Source organism: Aricia agestis, chromosome 10, assembly GCF_905147365.1.
Source record: "Aricia agestis chromosome 10, ilAriAges1.1, whole genome shotgun sequence".
In the NCBI taxonomy this organism is placed as follows: domain Eukaryota; kingdom Metazoa; phylum Arthropoda; class Insecta; order Lepidoptera; family Lycaenidae; genus Aricia; species Aricia agestis.
Genome location: NC_056415.1, coordinates 1072270 through 1099323, shown reverse-complemented (window position 1 = coordinate 1099323; position 27054 = coordinate 1072270). Strand labels below are relative to the sequence as shown.

The 27054-nt window shown below is 35.9% G+C and overlaps 4 protein-coding genes and 1 long non-coding RNA gene across 7 annotated transcripts in view; 3 read left to right on the top strand and 2 right to left on the bottom strand.

Moving 5' to 3' along the window:
* LOC121731359 (protein vein) overlaps positions 1 to 3012 on the top strand; it is a 75358-nt gene extending 72346 nt beyond the window's left edge. For both annotated transcript variants that reach the window (XM_042120765.1, XM_042120763.1), the window contains one exon: positions 1752 to 3012. In XM_042120765.1, the coding sequence (XP_041976699.1) occupies positions 1752 to 1774 (23 nt within the window). In that variant the 3' untranslated portion in view covers positions 1775 to 3012. The remainder of the gene's footprint in view (positions 1 to 1751) is intronic.
* Positions 1584 to 16394, bottom strand: LOC121731363. Its single transcript, XR_006036219.1, has 3 exons — positions 16384 to 16394; positions 7560 to 7569; positions 1584 to 1647 (listed from the first exon to the last, which is right to left on the bottom strand). It is a non-coding gene; the product is annotated as an uncharacterized LOC121731363 (long non-coding RNA).
* Positions 7818 to 24067, bottom strand: LOC121731361 (mitotic spindle assembly checkpoint protein MAD2A). Its single transcript, XM_042120767.1, has 5 exons — positions 24057 to 24067; positions 17239 to 17249; positions 8674 to 8822; positions 8443 to 8589; positions 7818 to 8314 (listed from the first exon to the last, which is right to left on the bottom strand). Exons 3-5 carry the CDS (start codon positions 8741 to 8743, stop codon positions 7908 to 7910), a joined length of 624 nt encoding a protein of 207 aa, XP_041976701.1. The 5' UTR covers positions 8744 to 8822; positions 17239 to 17249; positions 24057 to 24067; the 3' UTR covers positions 7818 to 7907.
* Positions 9505 to 11089, top strand: LOC121731358 (SET domain-containing protein 4). The gene has a single exon (XM_042120761.1). It carries the CDS (start codon positions 9638 to 9640, stop codon positions 11009 to 11011), a length of 1374 nt encoding a protein of 457 aa, XP_041976695.1. The 5' UTR covers positions 9505 to 9637; the 3' UTR covers positions 11012 to 11089.
* Positions 14234 to 25123, top strand: LOC121731356 (iron-sulfur clusters transporter ABCB7, mitochondrial). 2 transcript variants are annotated; one of them, XM_042120759.1, is made up of 14 exons: positions 14234 to 14401; positions 14482 to 14587; positions 15976 to 16052; positions 16677 to 16884; positions 17131 to 17297; positions 17740 to 17869; positions 18299 to 18447; positions 18811 to 18985; positions 20001 to 20158; positions 20584 to 20747; positions 22005 to 22134; positions 22418 to 22546; positions 23215 to 23361; positions 23802 to 25123. In XM_042120759.1, the coding sequence occupies exons 1-14, from the start codon at positions 14246 to 14248 to the stop codon at positions 24015 to 24017; spliced, it is 2112 nt and encodes a 703-aa protein (XP_041976693.1). In that variant the 5' UTR covers positions 14234 to 14245; the 3' UTR covers positions 24018 to 25123. The 2 variants fall into 2 exon arrangements, with proteins under 2 accessions (XP_041976693.1, XP_041976692.1); XM_042120758.1 differs by having other exon boundaries at positions 15922 to 16052.
* The last annotated feature ends 1931 nt before the right edge of the window (positions 25124 to 27054 follow it).

The following is a 27054-nucleotide window of genomic DNA, read 5'->3' as shown; positions in this document are numbered from 1 at the left end:
ACTACTGTATGGGCAAACTCATGACGCTGGGACCCTTGCCTTTTTTAGGTAAGTATACAAATTATTAAAAAAAAAAAAGCTCTTTCAGCGCTGCTATTTTCGTAGTAAACAGCTGTACACATTCGACTCATGCACACCTTAAAGTATTATCACTTTGTTTTGTTACACCCTGTATAGTAGTAGAAAATTAAAATAATGGGCGACAAAATGCATAGGTGTAAATCAAAACTTATTTAAACCATACATTCAATCGCAAAAAAAACGTTGCGTAGATCTAGGTAAATAACATTCAATCAGTTTTAAATTCTGAATTGAGAAGAAATTGGAAAATCCAAAAAAGGCCATTTATATTCAGAATGTAGAAAGTAGAAAAAGGTCACTTAAGCCAATGATATTCTACTTATACAGACTTCGAATTAGTGATCGAAGTATACAGATAGGTTACGTCCATACTATTTTCCGGCTTACATCTCTTCCGAACAATTTTCAAATTCAAAATTGCAAACATTGACAAATTTGACAGATAAGTGAAACAAAAGATACGAAAAATCATTTACACAAAAGAGACAGTTCTATTTTTTAACGTCGAATCGTATCGCTATCTCTTTCTTCGGCCTGAGCTATGACGAAAATTCGATTTTTTCCAGATTGTTCGAAAAAATAATTGAAAATGTAAATAATCGAGGTATTTAATGCAATCAAGACATGTGGTAAGAGATTCCATGTGTTTTGTTTACTTTCGAGTCATAACTGGTACATTTTCGATACACGCACGACGTCATTTTCAATTAATTTAGGTAAGACTAGACGTGGCACGTTCGTGACTGCGCTCGATGCAGACTGAACAACAGACAGACAGTATTTGAATCTTCACAACGCGCGCGGTAGTAACATATCTGCTTTAAGTTTTTCATCATTGACTTAAGCTAAACATATTTTATTTTTTTTGCAATAATATAATTAATTTATAGAAGACATCATAATATTATGTACAAAAAAATTAATGCACTTATTTTTTTTGTACATAAGGTGTGGTTTTATGGTGTTGGAGTAATAATTATTAAGAAATGTCATAAAGTGCTAACCGCCATCTACTTTGTACAGTCAAAGAAAATTAATGGTTGGGTAGTTGACGTGCCTTCTCCTTTATACCTAGTAATAAGTTGACTACGAATAAGGTCATCATAATAAGAACGGTAATTTTCTACGACTGTGTCCTTAAGAGCCGGGTACCATCGAAATTCTCATACATACGTAATACCAAAATCATTTTCTCATACGAAAATATTTAACATGTTTGAATTATTAAAAATAGTCATTACATAGGTTCCTGCTTAAAAATTTACTTACTACAAAATATTTAAACACTAAAAAATATTTTTTAAAATATTTTGCAGTAAATTTACTATTTATTTATATATTTTTTAGTGTTTAAATATGAAGTCGTAAATTTACTACAAAATATTTAAACACTAAAAAATATTTTTTAGTGTTTTTAAATATTTTGTAGTAAATTTTCACGCAGGAACCTAAGTTATTTATATTTTAAGCTGAAAAATAACTCAAACATGTTAAATATTTACGTATGAGAAAATGATTTTGGTATTACGTATGTATGAGAATTTCGATAGTACCCGGCCCCTTAAGCTCTTGTGTGCTCTAATCTCTTTTACATGTTTTTGGAACTTGATAACAATAATTGCAAATTTTGTAATAAATGAATACCTAAACGTAAACTTTGTTGTTTTCAGATTTTGGCGAACGATTATGGTGATCTAGAGGAAACAGATTCACAAGACAGCATTCCTGCACAACGACCAGTATATTCGACATTTCGTCAAGACGTCTACAGAGGGCGCATGAATCACGGATTCTTGATTCTGGCAAAAGGCGCTAAACTTTTTAGGCGTTTACTTACTACATAGTCATAGTAAAAGGAGGGGAAGTAGGTTACGTACGTGGCGATGCATTGATACTATAATGGCGCACACATACAAGCCGCGCGCGGTGCCTTTGTATGAAGGTAACTTACTTCCCCTCCTTTTACTATACATAGTGGTATAAAGTGTTTTCAGACTGAAACTTGATTTTACACTTTTATATTATTTTTGTACCATTTACATTAATAGGAGGCATAATAAACGTATACCATTATTATTACCTATTTAAAATGACCAAATGTCGAATAAACTGTTAATTATGATGTTCATAAAAATAGTTCTAGTTCATATAAAGTGTACATAAAACATTGCTTTTACTTGCCATAATCACAAGCCTAAATCCGTCCTAAATTATGTACCACCGATAAAAAGCTTCAAATTATACAGAAATATACTAAAATAAATGCCTTTACCTGGATAATAAAAATACAGCAATATTTAACTACTTAGATATTAAATTTGGAGCGCTTTTTGACTGTATTAATTGCTTTGTAAATATTATTTTTTGTTATTAATGATTTATTGTAAATTATGTACTTTGCCTAGATATCAAGCAAATTGATGTTTTAATGTCGTAAATACAGACTTACTTACAAGAATATTGTGACATTGACCATAATGGCAGTGTGTGAAGAAGCTCTTATTTTGGTTAAGCGCCAACAATTAAAAAATATCAGCTTACACGCGAAGCTATAAAAGTTATTAGTGACATCTTTTGGAAATATGGTTTAGGAAATAAGCCGAGATGTGCTTAAGAGTTAAGTAAATACTCAATTAGTTTTTTAAACAAAGCTTTAATTAGGCTTCAAAAATTATAGCTAAGCTTTAACCTATTAATTTGCTTTTAAAAGTACCTTGGCCTGCAAATTGTAGCAAAAGATTATGATTTGTACACACTGACAAAAGTTATCTACAATCAATGATATTAGGTATATTATGAAAAACGTCTGAGTACAATATAATTTATATTAGTTACATTAATTGCCTTTTCGGCGTCGAAGTTATTGACTGTAACATGGAACGTGCAGGAACTATATATAGGTGGCAGCATAAATAAAGATGGACGCCTACAGCTGTCAGCTAGGTAGTGGGGGGTGCTTGGAGTGGTCGCTCGACTTCGGTCTGATGATCACTTCTTCACCAGCCGTCGCCAGAGCAGTAGTGTTCAGTTATAAAGTAATCTGTGCTTAATTCGCGCGCCCAGCCATTGTACATCCTACTGTACAGGTAGCATAATAATATTATAATGTCAAATGAAAAGGAAACCGGTTTCGAATTTACGATTGCTAAAGGGCAGCACCTTTATTGTTAGGGAACGTGCCGAAACCATAGGTGGTAGCTAAAGCTAAGCTAGGCGCACAATTATTTTTAGGATCACTATCGTCGTAGCAATCGGCTAAAATTAACGTTCAAAATCTGCCAATATGGTCCCATAGTCTGATCGCGATCTACTTATAACGGAAAGTCCGATTACTAATAAACTACTAATAGCGTGTCAGCTGTCAATCGCTCCACCAAAGGGAACTGAAGGTGGAATACTTCGCCTCCCCTTCCATTTTTGTCAACAGATCTAAAAGTTGGGCGCTTGCTTTATTTCTTAGGTAAATAGCCAATCCGAATACTCTATCACTTGAGAGTACAATTTTCAGATTGGCGAAACCAGGCAGTATCTTCGTTGTGTGTTGTTGTGTGTCCTTGGCCATAAAGAGCAAAAAGGACCTTCTTAGGTATTAAATTTTTAATAAAAAGTGCCTTGGTATCCAGGCTCAAATCTGAAATAATAAATAAATTTTCAGTTTCATTTTAATCAATTTCAACACTTTGGCCAGGTTGTACGTTACTTTTGTAAAGCCGCCTTTGCACGCTACTAGGGATATATTTTCATACTGTTGGTGCTACGTGTGCCAGTATTTATGAAATGTTAAGTTGTATTAACAGTCTGTACAGTATTATTTGCTGATTAGACATTATTTATTAAACATTTTGCATAATTAGCTATTTTTGTATAAAAAGCTTGTTAAATAAATGAATTATAAAAAAATTGTATATTTATTGTTGACTAGACCTGATGATCCGTTGAATTTCGTATCAATTCCCTCCTAATATCAACCTTCCCGACTTCCCCGAACATTTCAAGACTAAAATTAGCCAAATCGGTTCAGGCGTTCTCGAGTTTAAGCGAGAATAACACATTTAAATAATAGAAGATATTGTTTACCTTTAAAGTACAACTCGCGGAACTTGAGTGGCGACTGGCGGCGCTCCACTGTTGTGCACAGCTCAACATTGTAAACTCGGCTGCGCTGGCTTAATTCGGCACGGTTCGGCTTGGCTCTGCTATCTTGGCTCGACTGCTTGGACGGGACCTCTCGCTCTCGAGCATGGTTCGCTGCATGCTCGAGAGCGATGAGGCCTGGCAGGCGGCGGTCTCTTTCTGTGAAACCGTCCTTTCGCAGAAAGAGGCCGCGGAGCGGAACAGAGAGGGCGACCCATCCTCTGTTCCGCTCCGCCGGTGTAGGACGGGAGTGCGGAGGCATCGTTACGCGAACCTCCCAAACTTCCGTCTAATCCGGGGCTCCGGGCAAGAATGGGAACCTGCCCGGCTTAGCTAGTCCCGACGCCGAGGGGAACGCTTCAGTTTGCCGGAGCGTTCCCTTACTTTGGTGGAAGTCCGGTCCCTTTTGAGGTAGACCGGCCGGTCGTGGAGGGAGTCCTGTGTTAGACAGATCCAGGATATCCCTCCGTATATGACTGAAGGCAAACCGCAGGTGGTTTTAGTGGGTAAGAGCGAAGACATACCCCCGGGGTGCTTCAGCTAACTGAGACACATCCCCAACCCCGGGCACCCATGATGGGTTTCCCCAGCGCATCAAAAAAAAAACAGCTTGGCTCGACTGGCACTACACTGCTGACTGCACCGCACTCATGTAGGTACACAAGAACTTTTGTGATTTCGTTTTCCAATCTTAAAAAACAAAATTCGCACTTGTTAATAATTATGTCTTCACACATTGTCAAGAAAAAAAATAGCGAGAGTAATAAGTAAGTAAGATTTATTAATTAAAATACTTAAAATTAGTAGCAGCTTTTGACTACCAAATCCAAAATATGATAAACAACGTATAATATACTAGCGTCATCTATTGGGGAGTAGAAGAACGGCCAATCAAAATAACGACAAACTTACAGCAATTATCACTTGTGAACTTCGAGCAGTACAGTATAAACACTTTGATTTTAAATATTAAATCACAAGTGCATAAAAAAGTAACTTATAAATAAACAAATAACTTGTTACTCACTCATTTGACAAAAACTGAGAGAAATGTAATGTCCACAGCCGTATAGCATATTAATATTCAGTAGCTGTTTGACCGAGCTTTGCTAGCTAGATCGATTATTCGCCCCCGAAGCCCCCTAGGTATATCCTAAATTTCATGAAAATCGTTGGAGCCGATTCTGAGATTCCAATTATATATATATTATGAGATTTGTTTTGAGTACTTATAGTAGAAAAAGTGTATGTATATATATATATATATATATATATAAAGTACAAGAATTGCTCGTTTAAAGATAATTATAAGATAAGATTATTGAACACAAACAAAACATGCACTTTTTCTACTATAAGTACTCAAAACAAATCTCATCATAGAATTTTATATAAGTATTTTATACAATTTGGTAGTTTTTTTTTCCAAGTACGACTATTTTGTACTAATGTAACAATTAATATTTTATTAGTTACACCCATTTAATAATGATAAATTATTAATAATGTTATCTTGGTAAGTTATATTATCAAATCATTAAATGTGAAATAAATTAAGTGCAAGTAAAATTGTGTTTTATCGGTGTTTAAAATGATTCCCACCAAGACTCAAGAACCGACAGCAAAATCAATTACCTACATATTATTATTTATTATTATGTGATATTATCTGAATATCTTCTCCATTTTCCAGACTAACATTCCTCGATAAATATTCTTAGATTCCTTAGGGAAGGTTGCACTAGAGGTTAGGAGATAGTTGACAGGTAGTTAAAGTCATGGTTAAGGTATGGCGTTCATTATGGACTTTTACTAGGAATTTGAGAGTTCATTTGACATTTTGTTATGGTTAAAGTTAAAGTTATGTAAATTGGTGCAACAGACCCTTAGACTGGGTTGCACCAGCTAACTTTAACTGTAAATTTAACTTTAAATGTATATTTAACTACAGTGCAAAATGTCAAATCTTTGTTTAAAGTTAAATGTGGCGTCCTTACCTCCGCTCATACGTGAATTTCTCCGGTTAAAGTTAAAGGACGCCATATTTAACTATAAAAATAACTTTAGTTAAACTTTAACTTTAACCTCGCCTCTGGTGCAACCCAACCTTAGATAAGCGCGTTCAAACAATCTAACTCTTCAGCTTTGCTATACATATTAGTATACCTTGGAAATTGGAATCGAATCAATAAAAAAACTTACCACTTTTACATCAAAAATTTATTGAAACATAAACACCAGCTGTTATATGTACACACTTGTCTCTGTAAACTTATTTAAAGTACTCTTATAATATTAAAATCCCTTAAGACCTAAAATATTAAAAAAATCGCAAGATCTTGCTTTGTTAGACTTATAATGAAAAAAGGTAAAAAGAGGTAGAACATGAATTATTGTCGGTAACAATCACAGAACAATAAAATGTTCTGTGGTAACAATCATAAGACCGAATTTTTTCTGATTTTAAAAGCAATGAATCAAGGCTAGAAAGCTAGCTATGAATATTGAATGTCACTGTATATTAACCATGCAATAAAGAAATAAAATGACTTATCCTAAATTGGCCATTACTGGTCAATGTTTAAATTTTCTTTACTTTTAGAACCAAACCAATCAAAATGGACTGAAATGCAATATCTTTTGTAAGGTAAGTTTGTAAGTATAGAAATTTTGTTGCCATATTATTTTTATTGCTTTAAAAAAGCTTGTCAAAATTCTATTGCTAACCTATCTAGGAAAACAGCTTGGAATTTCTCTCCACATATAAAAGTATAATTATTATTTATAAGCATGAATCAACTTTTTTGGGAAGCAAAGAAGAGAAACAAATTCTGATTTTCTTTTGTGATGTTACTGCGCCCCAGCCATCAACCAAAAAACCAGAACAATTTGTAACAACCTAAATTTGGCACTCTTACTATTTTCTATGGCACTCTCTGGCTTTAATATCTTACTACTGAACAGTTAAAAAAAATCAAAATCAAGTTAAAATGGCCAACTAAGAAAGCTAATAACTAAAAGGTAATAACTGCCTTAACTTTATTTTGGTACATAATATAAAAACTAGCATTACTAATACTCCTTTGTACCTTATTAAATAAACATACAATATTTACAATCACATCTTTGCTTGAATAAGTTTTAAATTATGTTAAAAAAAATTGAAATTGTTAGTAATACCCATGCCAATTTAGTATTCCATACTATGTTCAGATTTAATCTATTATCTAAAGATAAACAGAGAATTTATGAATACCATGCAATAAAGAAAAACAAAAAAACTTGAAATTATTGTGTAAAGGTTAACCCATCAATTCCTGAGAGGCACCCGGCTGTTGCATAACAATTGAAAATCTATTGTGTCAGCGATTCTCACGATACAGGTATTACATAATAAAATATAATTAAATCTGACAATACAAAAATTCTTGTAGTTTTGATTAAAGTTGAGTAAAACACATTCTCACATGAGTCAAATCACTTACATGCCAGTGAGACTAAATATAGTAGGAACAAAACTACTGTATTAAAACTGTTAAACAACCTTGGTGGCTCAGTGGTGAGTGCGTTGGTAGCTCAAGCAGAGGTTCAAGGTACTTACCACGGGGCCAGACTGACGTGGTGTGGAGCGTAAAAAAAAAGAGAATTAGCAGACAGAATAAATTAAACCTGTACAGAGTAAAATTACAAGACTATTCTACCAGCTTATAACTAACTACTGTCTCCATTTTATGTAAATTAGTTGAGAATGATTTAAGCTGTACATTTTGTGCGTTAGATATTACAACTGGCTCAGCCTCAGACCACTTTTCTGGAATATCACAATCAGTCTGCGCATGCACCAGCACATCGAAAGAGCATCGACAGTCAAGGAATGGCAAGTATGAAATGGTAGCTGCGACTTGTAACATCACATCTCGTATCTCCTGTTGTATCTTCTTCAAGTCTTTGCTGGAAACCATTTCTTTCTTTTCTTTTGAAAGTTCGGCATCCCCATCCTCATATTGTACTTTGAAATCCCAACATTCTAATACTTCTTTGTTGGCTACATTGATTATGATGAGTGATATTTTTCTTACTTTTTTATTGACTATCCATTCTGAAAAATATAATGTTTTAAAATGAAACAAAAAAACAGGATGTTGACTATATTATGGATGTTGTAGATTAACACTTAGATGACTACAAAACCAAGGCATAAATCATAAGTAAGTTTTTTGCACCCACCTTCACTTTGACTCAATAGATTGGTAAGAAATGAATTAATTTGAGCATCTTCTGATATTAACAATGTTAAGCCATACTGTTGTTGTGCTTTGAAAGTTTCTGGCGGGTACAATCCTCTTTGGAAAAGAACTGAATTGATGGCGAAATCTGAAAGAATCAATATCCATAAAATAAAAACAAAGCAAAGTTACAAAGAAAAAGAAATTTCGGATAGGTAGATCAAAATCTTACTCAGATATTCGCATATTATTTGTGCTGATCCACGCAACGTGATTGAGTTTTTGGTTTGCTGCTGCGACATAGTTATTGTTTTCCAATGGTACTAAGAGTATTAAATATTTAAAACAATCTATATTTTTGTGTAAATCGTGTAAAAAATTCTATCACAGATTACTAGTACTTATATATTTGTAGATGTTCTATTTTCAACTTTTGTTATTTGCAATACTTATGACCGTTACTTCATTTTTTTACAAAAATAGTACCGTACTTGAAAATAAAGCACAGATTTTAATTTATACAGCCATATTATCGGCGAGGCGAACACAAATCACAATATTGAAAAACTTTACTAAACCAAAATATTAAGTATATAATGAGCCAGAATGATAATAGTGTACACTGTACAAACGTTGTCAGTGAGAATACGAGGTGAAAAAAACCACTGTTCGAAAATTTTAACAATATGAAAATTTAGTTCGTCTACTCTTTTTTGACAGACTTGTATTTTAGTGATTCAAATTGATAAATTATGCTGTATCATGTATGCTACCAGACAGTACCAGTATTGTTCACAATGAAACAATAATTATTTGATTGGGTATGAAGGGCATTTTATGATAAAATTTTATTATAGTTTACACTTTACAGTTTACCTACATTGGCTACATTATAAAAATTAACAATAAAAAGGTACTTTCGTGAATCTTTGTGTATAATAGAGTAACAAAAAATAAAATGTCATGTGTCAATGTCAAGGTGACTGTTCTCACTTCTCAGAAATATGTCAAAAACGTCAAAACCAATGTGAATACTGAATTCTTGGTTTTGTTTTAAAATTTAAATTTGTACACGCTTGTATAATAAACATCCATGTAATTTATTAATTTCATAGTTTTATGCTAATTTTGTATTGTATCGCTAATGCTCGTGTACATTTTTGTCCTTTATACATTGTGATTTGTACTTTTAAATCATGGGTCGAACACAACGAAAACGCAAACTGAAACAGGCAAATAAATTTTACACATGCAATAATGAGCAAGATTTAATAGCATTAAACTCCTGGCTCTCCAAACACGATGTACGATACAGCAAGAAGCTCGTGATGGCTGTTTTCGACGATACGGGCAGAGGAGTACTCACAAAAAAGAAGATAAAAGCGGGGGAGGAATTAATGAGTTTACCCCTAAACCTTACCATTAATGTGAGCAGTTTGCTAACAGACAGTGCATTTTGTGATATATTTACCAGCAACACGAGTGTTTGTTTACAAGATTACAAAAATTCAGTTACATTTCAGTGCTTACTAGCGTTTTATATATTGTATTTAAAGTCGCAAGGCCTAAGTTCCAAGTGGCATATATATTTAGAGAGTTTGCCAAAAGAATACACAGTTCCATATTTTTTACCTAGTGATATACAATCCCATCTACACAAAGAGATTTTATCTGTGATAGAAAATCAAAGGAATATTATTGATAAGTCGTTTAATATTTTTAAAGATATTTTATGTAGTTGTATTAGTGACATACCTACTGTAAAAAGCTTTAAAGAATATCTTTCTATGTCTAAATATGAATGGGCATACTTCACCGTGAACACTAGATGTGTTTTCATGGATTTATCAAACATACTTGATTTTAGAAACCTCTCTGACACAATATTAAGTTTAATAACTGATAATACAAAAATATCTTTATGTCCATACTTAGATATGATAAACCACGATAGAAATGCTAAGAATGAAACAAGACTCAAGATAAACAAAGATCTAAGCTTCACACCAGTATCTAAATTAGAGGAGGATACTTTTTCATCTGTACGATTTTCAATTTACACGAAGAATAACTTTGAACCGTTCTCACAAGTGTTTATTTGTTATGGCGACAGTCATAATTCAAAACTAATAACTGAGTATGGTTTCTTCTTACCCCACAATGAATTAGATTCTATAATTTTTGATTTTGATAAAATTGTGTACTATTTTAAGGAGACTGGAGTGTGTTTATCGTCTGATCAAACTGCATTTATTATAAATCATGGACTTAATAAAGATTTGTATATTGACTCAAAAGGGTTGAGTTTTAATTTCTATGGTCTACTAATGGCCGCTAAATATTATTATAAAGAAGATGTGAACATAAGTAAACTGATTTACACTGCTGCCGTGCAGGCTGACGATAGTGTTTTGACTGACTTCATTAAACCATTGGTTAGATGTGAATTAGATGATTTAAGGATTAGGATTAACAATTTAAATAGTTGTAGACAATGTGTGATTTTAGATAATTGTATAAGCCTGTTGTGTCAATATGTTCGTATATTAGAAAAGTTTATATTGTGTTAAGTAGATGTTTTATATTTTGATGTTATAGTCTAATTACTAATAGAGGAGTAAATGTATTTATGATGGTGGTATATTTGAACTGAATGTGAAAATAAAATAATAATAATATAAATCTTTTTTGTTATTACTACACCTGAGTAAATTTTTCATGACTGGAGTCATGACTCATGATCATGAAGTCATGAGTAGTACAATATAATATTTTGTATTTTTCTTATAATGATGATTACTGGTTCTAAAACTTCTAAGTTCGAGATATTTATATTTTTTTGTCATTGCTGTACGGTACTAGTATTGCTCTGTATTTCTGGTTCCACTACAGTATGACTGGTGAGACACAATGTTCATTGTTCAATACTCGAGGACGTGATATTTGGCTGTTATATTAGATGAAAAAAAATAATATAAAAAAATTATATATCAATTGATCACTGAGTAAATGTAGCATAAAGTTAATTATCTACCCAACGCATGGACACCGCGCGCGGGAGGGGTAGCGCGGGGCGCTTGGCGCCGTGCCGGCCGCATAGTAATTTACTAAGTGTCCATGATTCATTTATTTACCTAAAGGGAGTCAAAAATTAAGTACCTAATTTTATTACCTAGGTTAGGTTTTAAGACATTTATTCTCATAAGAATTTACATAAATTCACTTACATGAGAAAGACAATGAAGTAAAGAGATACAAACAATTTAAGTTATAGTAAACATTACCTACAAATCACATCGAGCGAGATAAGAACATAGATTACAATCTGTTATAATTATAAAATTAACAATTCATAACTTATAAGAATGTACTCTATGTTCATAACGTAAACAAAGAAAAAATATATCAATACAATTGAGGGTATTTTTATAATCGATAAGGCCAGTTGTCACAGTATAAGTGGTTGCAGTAGACTATCCTCATACTGGACCGTTCCGATTCCGAAGTTCGTACACATTAGGGTGATCTCCAGTAGCTCAAGTCTAGCAGACAATTTAGTCTAACAAGTTTTAAGGCAACACAGTATCACAAGCATGCAAACTCGCCTCTTCATTACGGTTAATTTTAATGTAGGAATAAGTAAAGTTTTAATTAGAATGTAGGGATGAGTTGAGTCAACATATTGTGTAATACTGTGGCTTGCAAAACAAGTTGAACAATATACCTACATCGTGTGCATTGATCCAAAGTTTCTTCGACTAGATATGACACTAAAGTTTGTAGGTTTGATGAGTACCTAATCGATGTAAATTAGGAGGTAATTTGTTTTAATTATTTTAATTACTAACCGACTTCAAAAAAGGAGTTCTTTCAGTATGTATGTACTATATTGTATGTTCAGTATATATGTATATATTATGTATGTATGTATGTATGTATGTATGTATGTATGTATGTATGTATGTATGTATGTATGTATGTATGTATGTATGTATGTATGTATGTATGTATGTATGTATGTATGTATGTATGTATGTATGTATGTATGTATGTATGTATGTATGTATGTATGTATGTATGTATGTATGTATGTATGTATGTATGTATGTATGTATGTATGTATGTATGTATGTATGTATGTATGTATGTATGTATGTATGTATGTATGTATGTATGTATGTATGTATGTATGTATGTATGTATGTATGTATGTATGTATGTATGTATGTATGTATGTATGTATGTATGTATGTATGTATGTATGTATGTATGTATGTTTGTATGTATGTATGTATGTATGTATGTATGTATGCATGCATGTATGTATGTATGTATGTATGTATGTTTGTATGTATGTATGTATGTATGTATGCATGTATGTATGTATGTATGTATGTATGTATGTATGTATGTATGTATGTTTTTATGTTTGTATTCGCGAATCTCCAAAACTACTTATCTAATTTACGTAATTTTTATTTTATTTTATTTTTGTTACAATGGCAATAGGGAAATATTAAGATTGTTCAGTTTTTTAAATATTATAATATTGTGTTTTTTGTTCTTGTAGGTGATGTTTTAATAATTTTTTAAACGCGTTTAAGTATACTTTTAGTTTCCTTGATCGACTTTGGTAGGTTGTATAGCTGTGCACTCTCGTACGTGACATTTCTCTTCCCGTAGTTTGTTCTTGGTATCGGCAAGATTAAGTTAAAAGCACTTCTTAACACTTTTGTTTGTATATTTTCTTTTTTGTAAATGTAATATTAGTGTGTATATCTTTGTTTAAAATTTTACGGACGAGAATGCAAGAGTAATATTTGTATGTTTGTTCAATATTTAGAATTTTCGTGTCTTTGTAAATTTTTGATGTAGGTGTCAGGTAATCATAGTGAAATAATGTTTTAATTAATCTATTTTGGGCTATTTGAAGGTGTTTAAGGTTGGTTTTAGCAGACGACCCCCAGATTTCGATCAAGTAATCTATATGTGACATAACTAGCGAGTTATATATTACGTACCGTATTTTTTGCGGTAGGCATCCAACTACTCCGCGCAACGCGCCCGTTAGTGAATTAATTTTTTGTTTTACTTTTTCTATACTTATGGGGTTTCCAAGTTAGTTTATTATCTAAATTGAGACCTAAGTATTTTTCGTTAGTTACTTTATTTATAATTTTATCGTCAATTTTTAGGGGGGTTAAATTTTGTATCTTTTTATTTTTAGCTGAGAAAATTATGAAGTTTGTTTTAGCTACATTGATAGTAAGTAGACTTGAGAGAAACCATCTATTTAACATATTTAGGTCCTCTTGCGCTTCTTGTAAAATAAGGTCTAGTTTATGGCCACAATAGAAAAGGCAAGTATCATCAGCATATAATGACAGGTCTCCATTTAATTTTAGTTTGCTTAGGTATATTATTTATATATATAAGAAAAAGCAGTGGTCCTAAAATTGAGCCTTGCGGAACGCCATACGTTATTAATCTGGGTTGGCTTTTATGTTCATTTAATTTAATTTAATTTAATTTAAAACCTAATTATTATAATGAGAATCGAGTACCGAGTACTTTTACTGTATTGATCATGAGTCATGACTCATGACTCACCAGTCATGCTGTAGAATCTGTTTGAGAAAAGAAGATTGATAATTTGTAATATGCGTGAAAAGAAATGTAGTCACTACCCTCCACCATGACGTCACTGTGTAAAACGTCAAACTCAGCTGCTTGTCAGATGTCAGTTGTGAAAATTAAAAAAAAATCATGTCATTTGCAGTGTCATTTGCCAACCCACCTTGACCATGGCGGCCGCGATATTATCGAAAAAGCGATACGATAAATTAATAAAATACAATTTAGAATATACAAAGGCGTTTTCTAATAATAAATCTTTAATAGTAAATAAGCCGCAGCTAAATATTGTGTGCAAACAATGTGTAGCCACAAGTTATTTCAGGGTATACATTTCAGTATTTTTTCTTGTTAGTTTTGATATTTTAGTGTTTGTTTTTATAATTAAATCATAATTATGTTTTAGTTTTACTCTTCGAACGCTGCAAATGCTGCAGGTGGACAGGATACCGCAAAAAATGTTTTGGCGGCAGTTTTGGCCAACAAACCGAAAACTGGAAAAATTCCAGTGGGTAAGTCTTTAGTGAAGAATTTTCTATAACAAAATGATTAGCATCTTCTTAATAATGAATAAATATCGATAAAAGATTGTTACAAGTACGCGGAATTGCGTAATTTTGCTATGACCTTGTGTCTTGAATTATTTTGTCACATGCTAATATCTCAGACTATTGAAAACATCATATAATTATTATAGACCTCTGTGGCTCAGTTGGTGGGCTATTGGTAGCTCAAGCCAGGGTCGCGGGTTCGAATCCCTCCGACGGAACAAAAAAATTTCAAAGTTCCTGGGTCATGGATGTGTATAATATAATAAAAATTTTAGATATATGTATAGTTTAAAAGTATTATATTTCTGTTGTCTGGTACCTGTAACACAAGTCCTTCAGGTACTTTTCACGGGGCTAGACTGACGTGGTATGAAGTGTCCATAGATCACAGAAATAAATCAAGATAGAACGGCTAAGCGGGTGGAGTATGCGTGTTTCAATCTTGCATGAGTGTGCAAGATTCGTTGAACGTTCATTCAGTCAGCGCGCACGTCTCGACTTGATTACACCGGAGCGGTTGTGCAAAAATGCCTCATTGCGCAGTGTCTAATTGTAAAAACAGAAGTACGAAAGTGAATCGGTCAAAAGGAGGTATTTCTTTCCACGGGTAAGTTATTTGTTCTAACTAAAAGCAAAGCAAAAATTGACACGAGCGATTCCTTAGCAACGCACGCGCGTCGCATTTCTATCTTGATTTATTTCTGTGCCATAGATATTATCAATATTATGTGATTATGTGATGTCATTTATGCCTGATATAACCTAAACGAGTAAAAATGAATTCTATATACATAAGAGAATATTTTCAATTAAGTATGTAAATAAAAGAGTAGCATAATAAGCTTAATGTTTTTTTCTTTCATCTTCATAAAAGTTTTTGTCTGACCACAATCACTAATATAAACACTTATATTCACAATCACATTGTCAATAAAGAGAAATGGTTAAACTTGTGTAATGCTATCAAATTGTAATTGATAAACAATGATTGCCTCTTGTCAACGGTAGACTGCTTTAGTCATGATTCTTCTGTGTTGTCACAGTTAGTTTCTAGTAAATTTTGTCCAAAAAAGCTAACATGTTTCTTTGTTGTAGAATATATTATTTTTATTGTTTTGTCACATGCCTTTTGTTATTAATGCCTGGTGGATTCAGCTCTCATTCCCTCGTACTCCGTTATTGCCTGTTTTGTCCCCTGTCACTTTACAACAGTCCCCCATTACTTTGCTAGCTTCCGATCGCTTTATCCTATCACCTATCCTAAATATAGTCCTGATAGTCTCTCCTATCCCTAGGTATACAAAAGAGAGACTGCTTTCACCCAGGTGCATCTGTTTTGTCTCGTGAAGATATAAACCTGGGGGATGCAAAGCCGGTGAGCGGAGTGGACATGGTTAGAGGGATGATGGAGTATGTCTGGCCAAAAGTGAGTATGTTTCATGGTGAAATCCTACCAAATAGTCCTTATGTCTATGTAGGAGTTACTAGTATCCTTGAAAACATTATTATTTTTTAACAAAAAATTGAACCCGACTTCCAAGGTAAAAACAATGTTCAAAATTGGACCACAAACAACAAAGTTGTGACAAAGTTATGGTTGAACGTACAAAAAAAATTATACAGATGAACATTAAAACCTCCTTTTTGGAAGTCGGTTAAAAATATCAAAACCGTTTTTATTCAAACTTGGTGTTGTACATTTTTTTTAAGTACTGCCTACTAAACTAACCCAGAAACTAGCCTGGAGAGTTGGACACAGGACACATCCTGTGTTAAGGTTTTGAATTTAAATATAATAAATAATAAATTCTAGAATATTTTCTAACTGAAAAAATTGTGTTTATTCAAACAAATTGTGGTCCTAAAAATGCCATTAAAAGCAATATGCAACTATTTTTGATGGTTCGTTTTTTAAGTATCAGAGAATTTAACACAGTCCACCCACTAAAGTATATAATATGTCATCTACCTGATATATCCTACCTCTGTCTGATGGTACATAATATGTTTTGAGGTATACTTAATCTAATATAAAATTATATCTTTTCAGGACAATGAAATGATTAAGAACCGAGTAAAGCTATCCCTCACACTTCTGTTTGGAGCTAAAGTGATGAATGTGACGGTCCCGTTTCTATTCAAGTATGCGGTGGACGAGGTGAACCAGTTAACAACCACTCCGGCTGGTGATGCATTGCTGGGTATGGCAACTGTACCGCAAGCGTTGGGGACAACAGCTTTCAGTCTGCTGGTGGGCTGTAAGTACAAATCTAGTAGTTGTTTTTTAACTCTATTGCCCAAACATTAATCAATCATGCGCTAAATTTACATTGGAAAACTATTTTGTGTACCTATCCAGACCACATATTATCTCCATACCACATATTTTTATCAAAATTGGTTCAGTGTTTTATGAGTGAAAAGGTAACAGACATGCAGACACACTCACAATATTAGCATAGATGATAAAAGGCCTGATTAAAACTAGTTATTAATAATTACAGATGGTATAGCCCGGGCCACAGCAGCAGGTTTCAATGAGTTGAGGAATGCCGTGTTTGCAAAGGTCGCCCAACATTCCATCAGGAAGCTAGCGTGCAACGTCTTCATACATTTACACAACCTGGACTTGAGTTTCCACTTGGGGAGACAGACTGGTGCATTATCTAAGGTAAGACTTACATTTGGCAATATGAAAAAAAAATGTAGCTGTGGTAGAACAATCTTAGATCTTAGATCACTTGTATTTAGCCTTTAATCTGTATAACGATTTTTTGGTCTAATGTAAGTAGAGTATTACTGTCTAATAAGAATGTGATCTTTTACTTAAGGTCTATAGAGTTTTATTTCGGATAATAATCTACAATCTACAGTTCGACAAGGCTTTATATGAACGTGGCGAGAAAAGGAACTAAACGCTTCAATGTCACCCACGTTCATTTAAAGACTTGTCGAGCTGTACATAATTAATTTGTAATAATGTAAAAATTATCAAAATCAATTTTAGCAATAGATGTCGCCACTAGTATATATATTGTAGATACTAGCGACATCTAGAAACAGCACATGATCATCATCAAAAACTTTTAATTCTTTTACTGTAACTATTCCAGACAATAGATCGTGGTTCTCGAGCTATAAACTTCGTTCTATCTGCGATGGTGTTTAACGTAGTGCCCACAATATTCGAGCTGATGCTGGTATCTAGTATACTGGGACTGAAAGGTGGACTGGCTTTTGCTGGTAGGTGGTTTATAGAGATTTTCATATAACATAATATTATGTTTTTATGTGAAGCTAATCAGACTAATGAAACCAAGCCATCTAGGCATCAGCCGTTTTTATAGTGCTTTAAATATGCGTGTGCAATAGGTTAGAAAACTTTCTAATCTTTACTTTACACTCGAATGGTAACCGATACGAGGCGTGGGAACTAGGATTAGCTTTTTACAATGCCCATCTTAGCAAAACCAGAAACAAGATTTTTTGCTGTAAAATTGCTGTTTTTTTATCACACAATACCAGACGATAAACTGGTTTTAGAAAAAACATATTTTGTAACTTAATGTCATTATTTTTAAATATATTATTATAAATAAACATTTGTGTTTCTGTCTTGAATGAATTATTTTTTATTTGCCATTGGCAACATTATAATTTGTGTCGTTGTAGGCGTGGCCTTCAGCTGTGTGGGCGTGTACACGGCGTATACGTTAGCGGTGACGCAGTGGCGTACGCAGTTTCGCGTACTCATGAACCGAGCTGAGAACGATGCGGGCAATAAGGCGGTTGACTCGCTGATCAACTATGAGACTGTCAAGGTAATTTCGACCCTATTTCTATAATAAGTCTACAAAAATATAAAAATTATTTACAGTAGGTAATCGTTTTTAATTTTGAGACTCAATAATAATATCATATATATATATATATATATATAATAATAATAATGTGTAAATTACAGTAGTAAGTTGTCAGTAGATGGCGCAGTACCTCTAGTAATTGATGTCGTAGTAATAATAATATTGAGTTTTATTTAAATGGTAAAGCCATAATATGATAATTGAAGTATTGTTGAAATAAATAAATTGTAAAAGTCGCAAGATTACAATATATTTAAGATTTATATTTTTACTTGTGAATAAATCAAAATATTAAATAATTATGGGTTCATATCATTGCAGTATTTTAACAACGAAAAATACGAAGTGGCAAAATACGACGAGAGCCTCAAGAAGTACGAGGACGCGTCGCTGAAGACCGCGTCCAGCCTCGCCATGCTGAACTTCGGCCAGCACGCGATATTCAGCGCGGGGCTCAGCGTCATCATGGTCATGGCAGCCAAGGAGATCGCTCAAGGTATGTTAAATATGACGAGATCGCACAAGGCATGTAATACGACGGGATCGCTCAAGGTATATAATACGACGAGATCGCTCAAGGTTTAAAATACGACGAGATCGCTCAACGTATATTATACGACAAAGGTCTAAAGAAGTGCGAGGACGCGTCTGAACACGGATACTGAAGACTGAAGACCGCGTCCAGCCTCTGTCTTTCATAAGTCAAATTAATCTGACTGGGATTAACATAGCCCGACCAAATTACGACAGTCGCCAATCTATCATACTTATAAGGCTTATCTCGTACTTAAATTCACTTAGTACCAGTGGCGACCTCTACAGTCTAGCATTGCATTGCATTGCCCTCTGTCATATTTTGTCTTGAATCTGATTGAAAAAAAAACTTGAGAGGTGTCAAGGGACACCCGGATGGAACGAAGTTAAACAAAAAAAATCATAACTAGCTTGCTTTCTATGAGAGGGAGAGAGAGAGAGACAGGGAAACACGCGCACGCCGCACGGCTTACAACTATAGCAAAAAGCACAGACATAGATCAAGATAGATACCACATGTCCCGCGAAGTAGTATCTATCTTGATACGGGGGAGAGCCATGCTTCGGCACGAATGGGCCAGCTCGACCGGAGATATACCACGTTCTCACAGAAAACTTCGCCGAGTGAGTGAGTTTACCGGAGGTCCAATCCCCTACCCTATTCCCTTCCCTACTCTCCCCTGTTACCTTCCCATCCCTACCCTCCCCTATTACCCTATTCACTCTTAAAAGGCCGGCAACGCACCTGCAGCTCTTCTGATGCTGCGAGTGTCCATGGGCGACGGAAGTTGCTTTCCATCAGGTGACCCTGTGGCGTCGCGGCTGTTTGCCGGTTTGCCGCCTTATTTCATTAAAAAAAATGTCTGTGGCAAAAATTGTCGTTACAACTTTTTCGTCTTAATTTTTTCCGTTTAGCCCCCTATCGCAACGCGCGATAATGAACTTCGTTCCAATATTTGTTTTTTTACTCCTTCCAGGCAACATGTCCGTCGGCGACCTGGTCATGGTGAACGGGCTGCTATTCCAGCTGTCCGTCCCACTGGGCTTCCTCGGCTCGGTGTACCGCGAGGTGCGACAGGCGTTGGTCGATATGCAGACCATGTTCACGCTGATGACGGTGCGCTCGAGAGTTTCGGTACGTACCTTTATATTGCCATAGGTAAGGGTACATTGCGGCAGGTAAACGTTACATTGTCACAGGTAACGTTACATTGTCACAGGTGTCACAGGTAAAGGCGTTGATTCTTACGTAGTTTGGTCGCGTTGCGTCAAACCCAGCCCACAGATCATGAACAATGAATTGCCATAATCCGGCCAAATGATGTTGGTCTGTCAACTGCCTATTAATCAGTTTCCTCGATGGTACATTGCCATTTGCCACAGGTAAGGTTACATTGTGGCTGTATTAGCTCAGGTAAATTTACTCAGCTCAGGTTATAGTGTAACGCTCATTGCCGAATGTAAATATACATTGTAAAGTAACATTGCCATAATTTAAGAGACATGCTTACAAGTTACAATGCTAGTTAGACAACAAATTTTATAAACATTTTTGTACAGGAAAAGATGGCCGCGCCGGCGCTCCACATCACGCCCACCACCGCCAACATCGAGTTCCGCGACGTGAGCTTCAAGTACGTGAACGGCAAGCCGATATTCAACAACCTGAGCTTCAGCATACCCGCCGGCAAGAAGATCGGCATCGTGGGCGGGTCGGGTAGCGGGTGAGTGTAACTTTAACATATTTAAACAATGGATACGCTAAACAACGTATACGCTATACAATATATATGTCGCAGACGACTGGTTTAAATAGCCGTTCAATCAAACAGCTGGCCCTTTGACTGAACAACACCATTCAATCACACGTCTAGCTTTTATATTGAATATTTTAGTCGCTCAAAAAGTTCAACACTACAGCTGATTCAAAAGCCGCCATCTAATTGAAGTAGTTCAGCGCGCACCGCTGCGGCGCTAGATGCGTTTTATTTACAATATGGCGTCAACTAGCAGGTGTTTGTTGGTGTTTGTGGTTGTTTTTCGGAATGAAAGTAGTTAGGTAATAAAAGTTACAAGTGTTATTAAAGAGACAAAAATTGTGGAGGCACATACGAGTGAATCAAAATTTCAACAAATATTCGAAGAGAGATTATGAAATGGATGGACGCAGCCCCCCTGAAAGGGGTTTCCCCCGTCAAAACAAAAACAAACACAATCCAGAAAGTCTAAAAGTTGTTTAGGTTAGGTTAAAACTTAGACCACAACACAGAGGGAGCCGAGCGAGCGCAGCGAGCGTGCTGCGGCAGCAGCCGGCGACCGTCGTCAAATAAAAGGGGGCTAAGCGTCGTCTAGCTGTAGTGTTGAACGTTGTAGTCAACAAGTCGGCTAAACGACGTATAGCCGTGTGATTGAATGGCGTTGTTCAGTCAAAGGGCCTAGCTGTTTGATTGAACGGCTATTTAAACCAGTCGGCTGCGACATATATATATCTATACTAATATTATAAATGCGAAAGTGTGTCTGTCTGTCTGTCTGCCTGCTATCTCTTCACGCTTAAACCGCTGAACCCATTTTGCTGAAATTTGGCATGGAGATACCTTGAGTCCCGGGAAAGGACATAGGATAGTTTTTATCCCGGAAGAATGTACGGTTACGGCGCGATAAACAAATTCTAGCGCCACGGAGTTACGGACGTTCTCTAGTAAATAAATAAAAACAAAATAGCATAAATGTGTCATTAGTTGAAAAAAACAGAACAAAAATAAGTAATTAAATTAACACAGAACGTTATAAGTCCCTTTACACATTCCCACCTATGCTTCTGTTGTAAGCCAGGGTCGATAGTGGTAACCAATCAGGAAAAATCCTTTGGTATGATCTCAGGGGTGCATTATGATACCGAACATCAGAACATAGTCAAATCGCCCCTACATAGCTCAAACAGTATTATTAACTCATACACTACACATAACTTGTTACAGTAAATCAACAATGGTCCGTTTGCTGTACCGATTCTTCGAGCCACAGTCTGGTCAGATACTGATCGGCGGACAGGATATCCGAGAAGTGGATCTACTGAGTCTGAGGAAAGCCATCGCTATAGTGCCACAGGTAAAGTTACATAGTCGCTATATCGCCACAGGTAAAGTTACATTATTGCTATAGTGCCACAGGTAAAGTTACATTATCGCTGTAGTGCCACAGCTAAAGTTACATTATCGCTGTAGTGCCACAAGTAAACTTACATTATGTTTTTTGATTGCCAGCACGTTTGAAATTTTGAATTGATACTACACTAAGATATATCATAAACATTGGCTCCAGTATACAGCATTCCACTTCTTTATCATTTACCACACGAATATAACTCAAGTAATAAATTATTTTATTCCAGGACTGCGTGTTGTTCCACGACACGATCTACCACAACCTGCACTACGGGGACCTCGCCGCCACCGCCGAAGACGTGTACCGCGCCAGCCGCATGGCCGAGCTGCATGACTCCGTCGTCACCTGGCCCAAGGTAGACCCTTACTAGGTTTTTTTTTATGAAATAAGGGGGCAAGCGAGCAAACGGGTCACATGATGGAAAGCAACTTCCGTCGCCCATGGATACTCGCAGCATCAGAAGAGCTGCAGGTGCGTTGCCGGCCTTTTAAGAGGCCGAAGAGAAGGGAGGGTAGGGATGGGAAGGGAAGGGCATAGGGGAGGGTAGGGAAGGGAATAGGGTAGGGGATTGGGCCTCCGGTAAACTCACTCACTCGGCGAAACACAGCGCAAGCGCTGTTTCACGCCGGTTTTCTGTGAGAACGTGGTATTTCTCCTGTTGAGCCGGCCCATTCGTGCCGAAGCATGGCTCTCCCACGTATAAAATGTGTGTCTATCTGACTGTCTGTCCGTCCACGACAAGATTTACCACACGACTAAGTTGTGATAGATATTCACACAATGCACTGCCATAGACAAAATAAATTTAAACTTATCAAGATACCATTAGCGTATTCAGTTTAAAAGACAATGCACTTGTGTGTTGTGTGTTGTTCCAGTGTGGACTGTTTATATTCAGTTCCTAATTTTAATGAACTTTTGATTATTTTATTTGAATAATGTTGTGATGTAGTATGTAATTTTAAGCATCAAGAATAAAATGAAATTAAATTTTAATTTAACACACCTCCCTCTCAATTCCAGGGCTACTCAACTCAAGTCGGCGAGCGCGGTCTCAAGTTGTCCGGCGGTGAGAAACAGCGAGTGGCGATAGCGCGGGCCATACTGAAAGACTCGCCGATCGTGGTCTTCGATGAAGCCACGTCGAGCTTGGACTCGCTTACTGAACACGTGAGTATATCTACACTACTATTATAAATCTACATCTACACTGTACTACTATTATGAAGAGGAAAGATTAGTATTTTTGGGTACTATGTTTGTAATGAATAAACTCAAAAACTATGGTGCCGATTTCAAAAATTCATTCACCATTGGAAAGCTACATTCATCCTGAGTGACATAGGCTAGGTTTATTGCTAGAAAATATTAGGGATCCTTACTAGGCTGGTATAAATAGTCAGTACTTAAGACCCGGTCTCAAGACGCGGTTTGGCTCTATGATTGGTCCAAATTTTGGCAGCCAACCAATCACAGAGCCTGAACCGTGTCTTGAGACCGAGATGCATCTTGAGTACTGACTATTTATACCAGCCTAAAACATCAAACGTAATCCAATCGTAATCCATCCAATATAAAATGGTTCTCAACATAGATTCTTTAATTTTCAGGCGATTCTCCAAGCGCTCAAAGCGGCGACTGTCGGCAAAACGTCAATCTGCATTGCCCACCGACTGTCAACAGTTGCTGACGCGGACGAAGTGTTAGTTTTGGAGCACGGCAACATCAGCGAAAGAGGCAATCATCATCAGCTCCTAGCCAACCCGCAGTCTCTGTACTCGAGGCTATGGGCGAAGCAGAACCAGAGTGGTGTACCTACGCCGTAGTTAGGAGATAGGGCAAATGACAGCTAGAACTATGTTGACTTGTTGATGTTGGATTGACAATTTGACACTGAATTTGCGATACTGCCATACCTACAACCGAGTAAACAGAACTAACGAGTAGACCGACTCAAAAGAGATCTCGAAAATACGTTTGACGTAGTATGTCATATCGGCCGGCGCGCGCCGAACTAATGCGTTACTCAGCATTGTGAAACATGTCGAAATTGATACTAGCGCCCAACTCGCGTAGATTAGCTCATTTGTTGGAAGTCGAGGCACTCCTTAGTTCCGTCTACTCTGCCTACAGAGTGTTTTACGGCCAAAATCAGCACTAATGCCGCTAATGCAAAATATAACTTTTGTGACAGCTGTTTTACTATCGTCAATTAAAATTTTGCGGGTAAACGAATTATAAAATCGCTGGTGTACTTTTATGTGCCAGCAATGATCTGATGTAGTCAACGCGCCAAAACATGCCTACATGAGTGTTTTGGTGTGCGTTTATAGTACAGTGTTACATTAGATGAAGTTGGATTATAATCACGATTGTACCGTATCTTGTACGATATTGTGTCTACGAGTATACAAATTAAAAAGCGAGACATGTGTATATTATGTATTGTTTGCTTTAATTTCAGATATATATTTTCCGAACTTTGAACGCCAACTTGCGAACTCTATAGTTTCGCCTTGACAGTTAAATCTGTAAAGGGTCAGTCATACTGTTAAATGTTAATAGAATTTTATTTTGCTTTAGCATATAATACAGTAATAGTTCGTGACATATTAAACGCCGCCATGGTCAAATAGTTATTGTCAACAAAAAGGAGTAATAAAACTTGTGAAGACGTGTAATAGTGCTTTGCAGTTGTGTAATGACGATATAACATAATTTCCAAATGTTAATAATTTTATTTTTGTAAATAGTTGTTATTTTTTTAATATTGTAAATTCACATATGAAATATATATTCGTATGTTCATGTATGCTCTTAAAAGTTAAATTAGAGCCCCCTGTGTGTGAGTACGGCAAAAGGTATTTTACGGCTGCTGCTTATATAAACTTGCGTGCAAAAAAATCGACCCACCTCTCTCCTTATGATTCAAACGGTAATAACTCAAGAAATATAATTAGTATTAAATAAATGTTGGAATCGTTTTAAAGGTAGTACAATAAGGATTTAATCATTGCTATAGTTATTGTAATTGTAAATTGTTTACTAATTCTACAGCCTTAAAACAAAAACCGGTCAGTTTGGCATAACATTTCAGTAGGCGATTAATGACATCTTTCTTGTAAAAAACACTAACAAATTGATTTCAATAGCTCATAGTGCCACCCATTACCCTAATTTAGGTTTCCATCCGGGTTTTCCTTGACCTTATCAAAGTTATGATGAACTCCTGAGCGATACCATGCCGATCTTCTTGTACAGCCACCTGGAGGTCCTGAAGGGTATCTGCGGCAAGAGTCCGGGCCCTGACCCTCCTTTTGAGTTCGACGTCGGAGAGATATTGACGAACATTCGCAGCAACGTGCGGTCGAGCATTGTTCTACATCAATATGAAACCTTCATCAACAAAACCAGCACATGGCACCGCATGTTGTCCTAGTACGCCCTGAATGTATCGATAGGTACTCAAAGTGCCAAGGCGTGGCCCGGTTACGAACTCAAGATTGGTTTATGCATCAAAAGAAATCTCGCCCCATACAGTCCCCGAACACCTACCAAATGGAAGCCTTTCGTCAATGCACGCCTGCGCAAATCATTCTCCTTATCAACGGTATGCTTTTCTGCGACCATCGTTACCATAAAGACTGATTTAGCTTTCATCAGAAAAGAGCACGACCCGCCATTGCTCAAATGAAAAATCAACACGAGAACGTGCGAAACTAAGCAGCGCTTGACTGTGTGCTGGGGCTAATTTTGGACCGTTAGCGAGTTTTTGTGAAGTCAAACAGCTGCCTGCAAGTCTTCGTCGTACAGTCTACTCAATTACTGTAACTCATCCGACTTCTCTTGGCCGTCGTTGCACTTGAACTGAAATGAGATGTCGATTCCGCAAGGACGTTGACACCTTAAAACGGTCATCACGTTCAAATGTAGCCCAATGTCTTCCTGAACATGGTCGCATGGCAAAGTTTAGAGTCTCTAGAATACTTCGGTATAGTCTTGTAACCGAAGTTCGACTTAAATTAAGACTTCTAGCCACAATTCGTCTAAATTCAGCTCTTAGCAAAGCCCTTGCTTGAGAGGCTTTATTTGGAGTAATATCCATTTCGCCACAAAGAAATTACGTTTAAAATGAAGTTAAATGAACAATAAATCAATAAAAATCGAGACAAAACAAAAACAATAAGATTTGACCGATTTTTCATACAGAACAAAACCGTTCAATTAACGATTAAAAAACTGAGTGATGGGGGTGCTTAGTGATTTGTGTCGTTTGTAGTCAAGCATGTTGGAAATGAAAATGTAGAGTAAACGTACACATTCCCTATCATATTAACTCGCATTATTAATAAAAAGAAATAATAAATAACTATAACTTTTTAAGTTAAAGCGACTTGAATAGAAATGCGCGGGGTGGGTCGATTTTTTTGCACGCAAGTGTATTATGTAACCAAGAAAATTAACCCCCGGTGAGACCGCTTTCGCGACACTATGCGGCAACAACACGACGCGACACTTCACGTTCCATAGAACTGACGTTTTACAAACGTGAATCTGACGTTGTGCGAAGGTGAATCAAAGGTTTTACAAAGGTGAATTGACTTTTTACAAAGGTGAATCTGACGTTGGGCGAAGGTGAATCTGACGTTTTACAAAGGTGAATTGACTTTTTACAAAGGCGAATCTGACGTTTTACAAACGTGAATCTAACGTTTTACAAACATGTAAAACGTCAGATTCGCCGTATTGGCGCTGATTGCTACGTGAAAGCAGTAGTGAGTGTACTTGGAACTACTAGTTTGCAAATGGCGGTTGTAATTTTCTATGTAATTAGTTCACAGTGCGCTCACCGCGGCGCTTCAA

Excerpts from the sequence above, each read along its gene's own strand:
- LOC121731361 (XM_042120767.1), bottom strand. The coding sequence starts at position 8,743 with ATGTCGCAGCAGCAAACCAAAAACTCAATCACGTTGCGTGGATCAGCA. Across the intron at positions 8,590-8,673 it reads AATAATATGCGAATATCTGA|ATTTCGCCATCAATTCAGTT; the intron begins GTAAGATTTTGA and ends TGATTCTTTCAG. Across the intron at positions 8,315-8,442 it reads TCTATTGAGTCAAAGTGAAG|AATGGATAGTCAATAAAAAA; the intron begins GTGGGTGCAAAA and ends TATATTTTTCAG.
- LOC121731358 (XM_042120761.1), top strand. The coding sequence starts at position 9,638 with ATGGGTCGAACACAACGAAAACGCAAACTGAAACAGGCAAATAAATTT.
- LOC121731356 (XM_042120758.1), top strand. The coding sequence starts at position 14,246 with ATGGCGGCCGCGATATTATCGAAAAAGCGATACGATAAATTAATAAAA. Across the intron at positions 22,547-23,214 it reads CCGTCGTCACCTGGCCCAAG|GGCTACTCAACTCAAGTCGG; the intron begins GTAGACCCTTAC and ends TCTCAATTCCAG. Across the intron at positions 23,362-23,801 it reads TGGACTCGCTTACTGAACAC|GCGATTCTCCAAGCGCTCAA; the intron begins GTGAGTATATCT and ends TTTAATTTTCAG.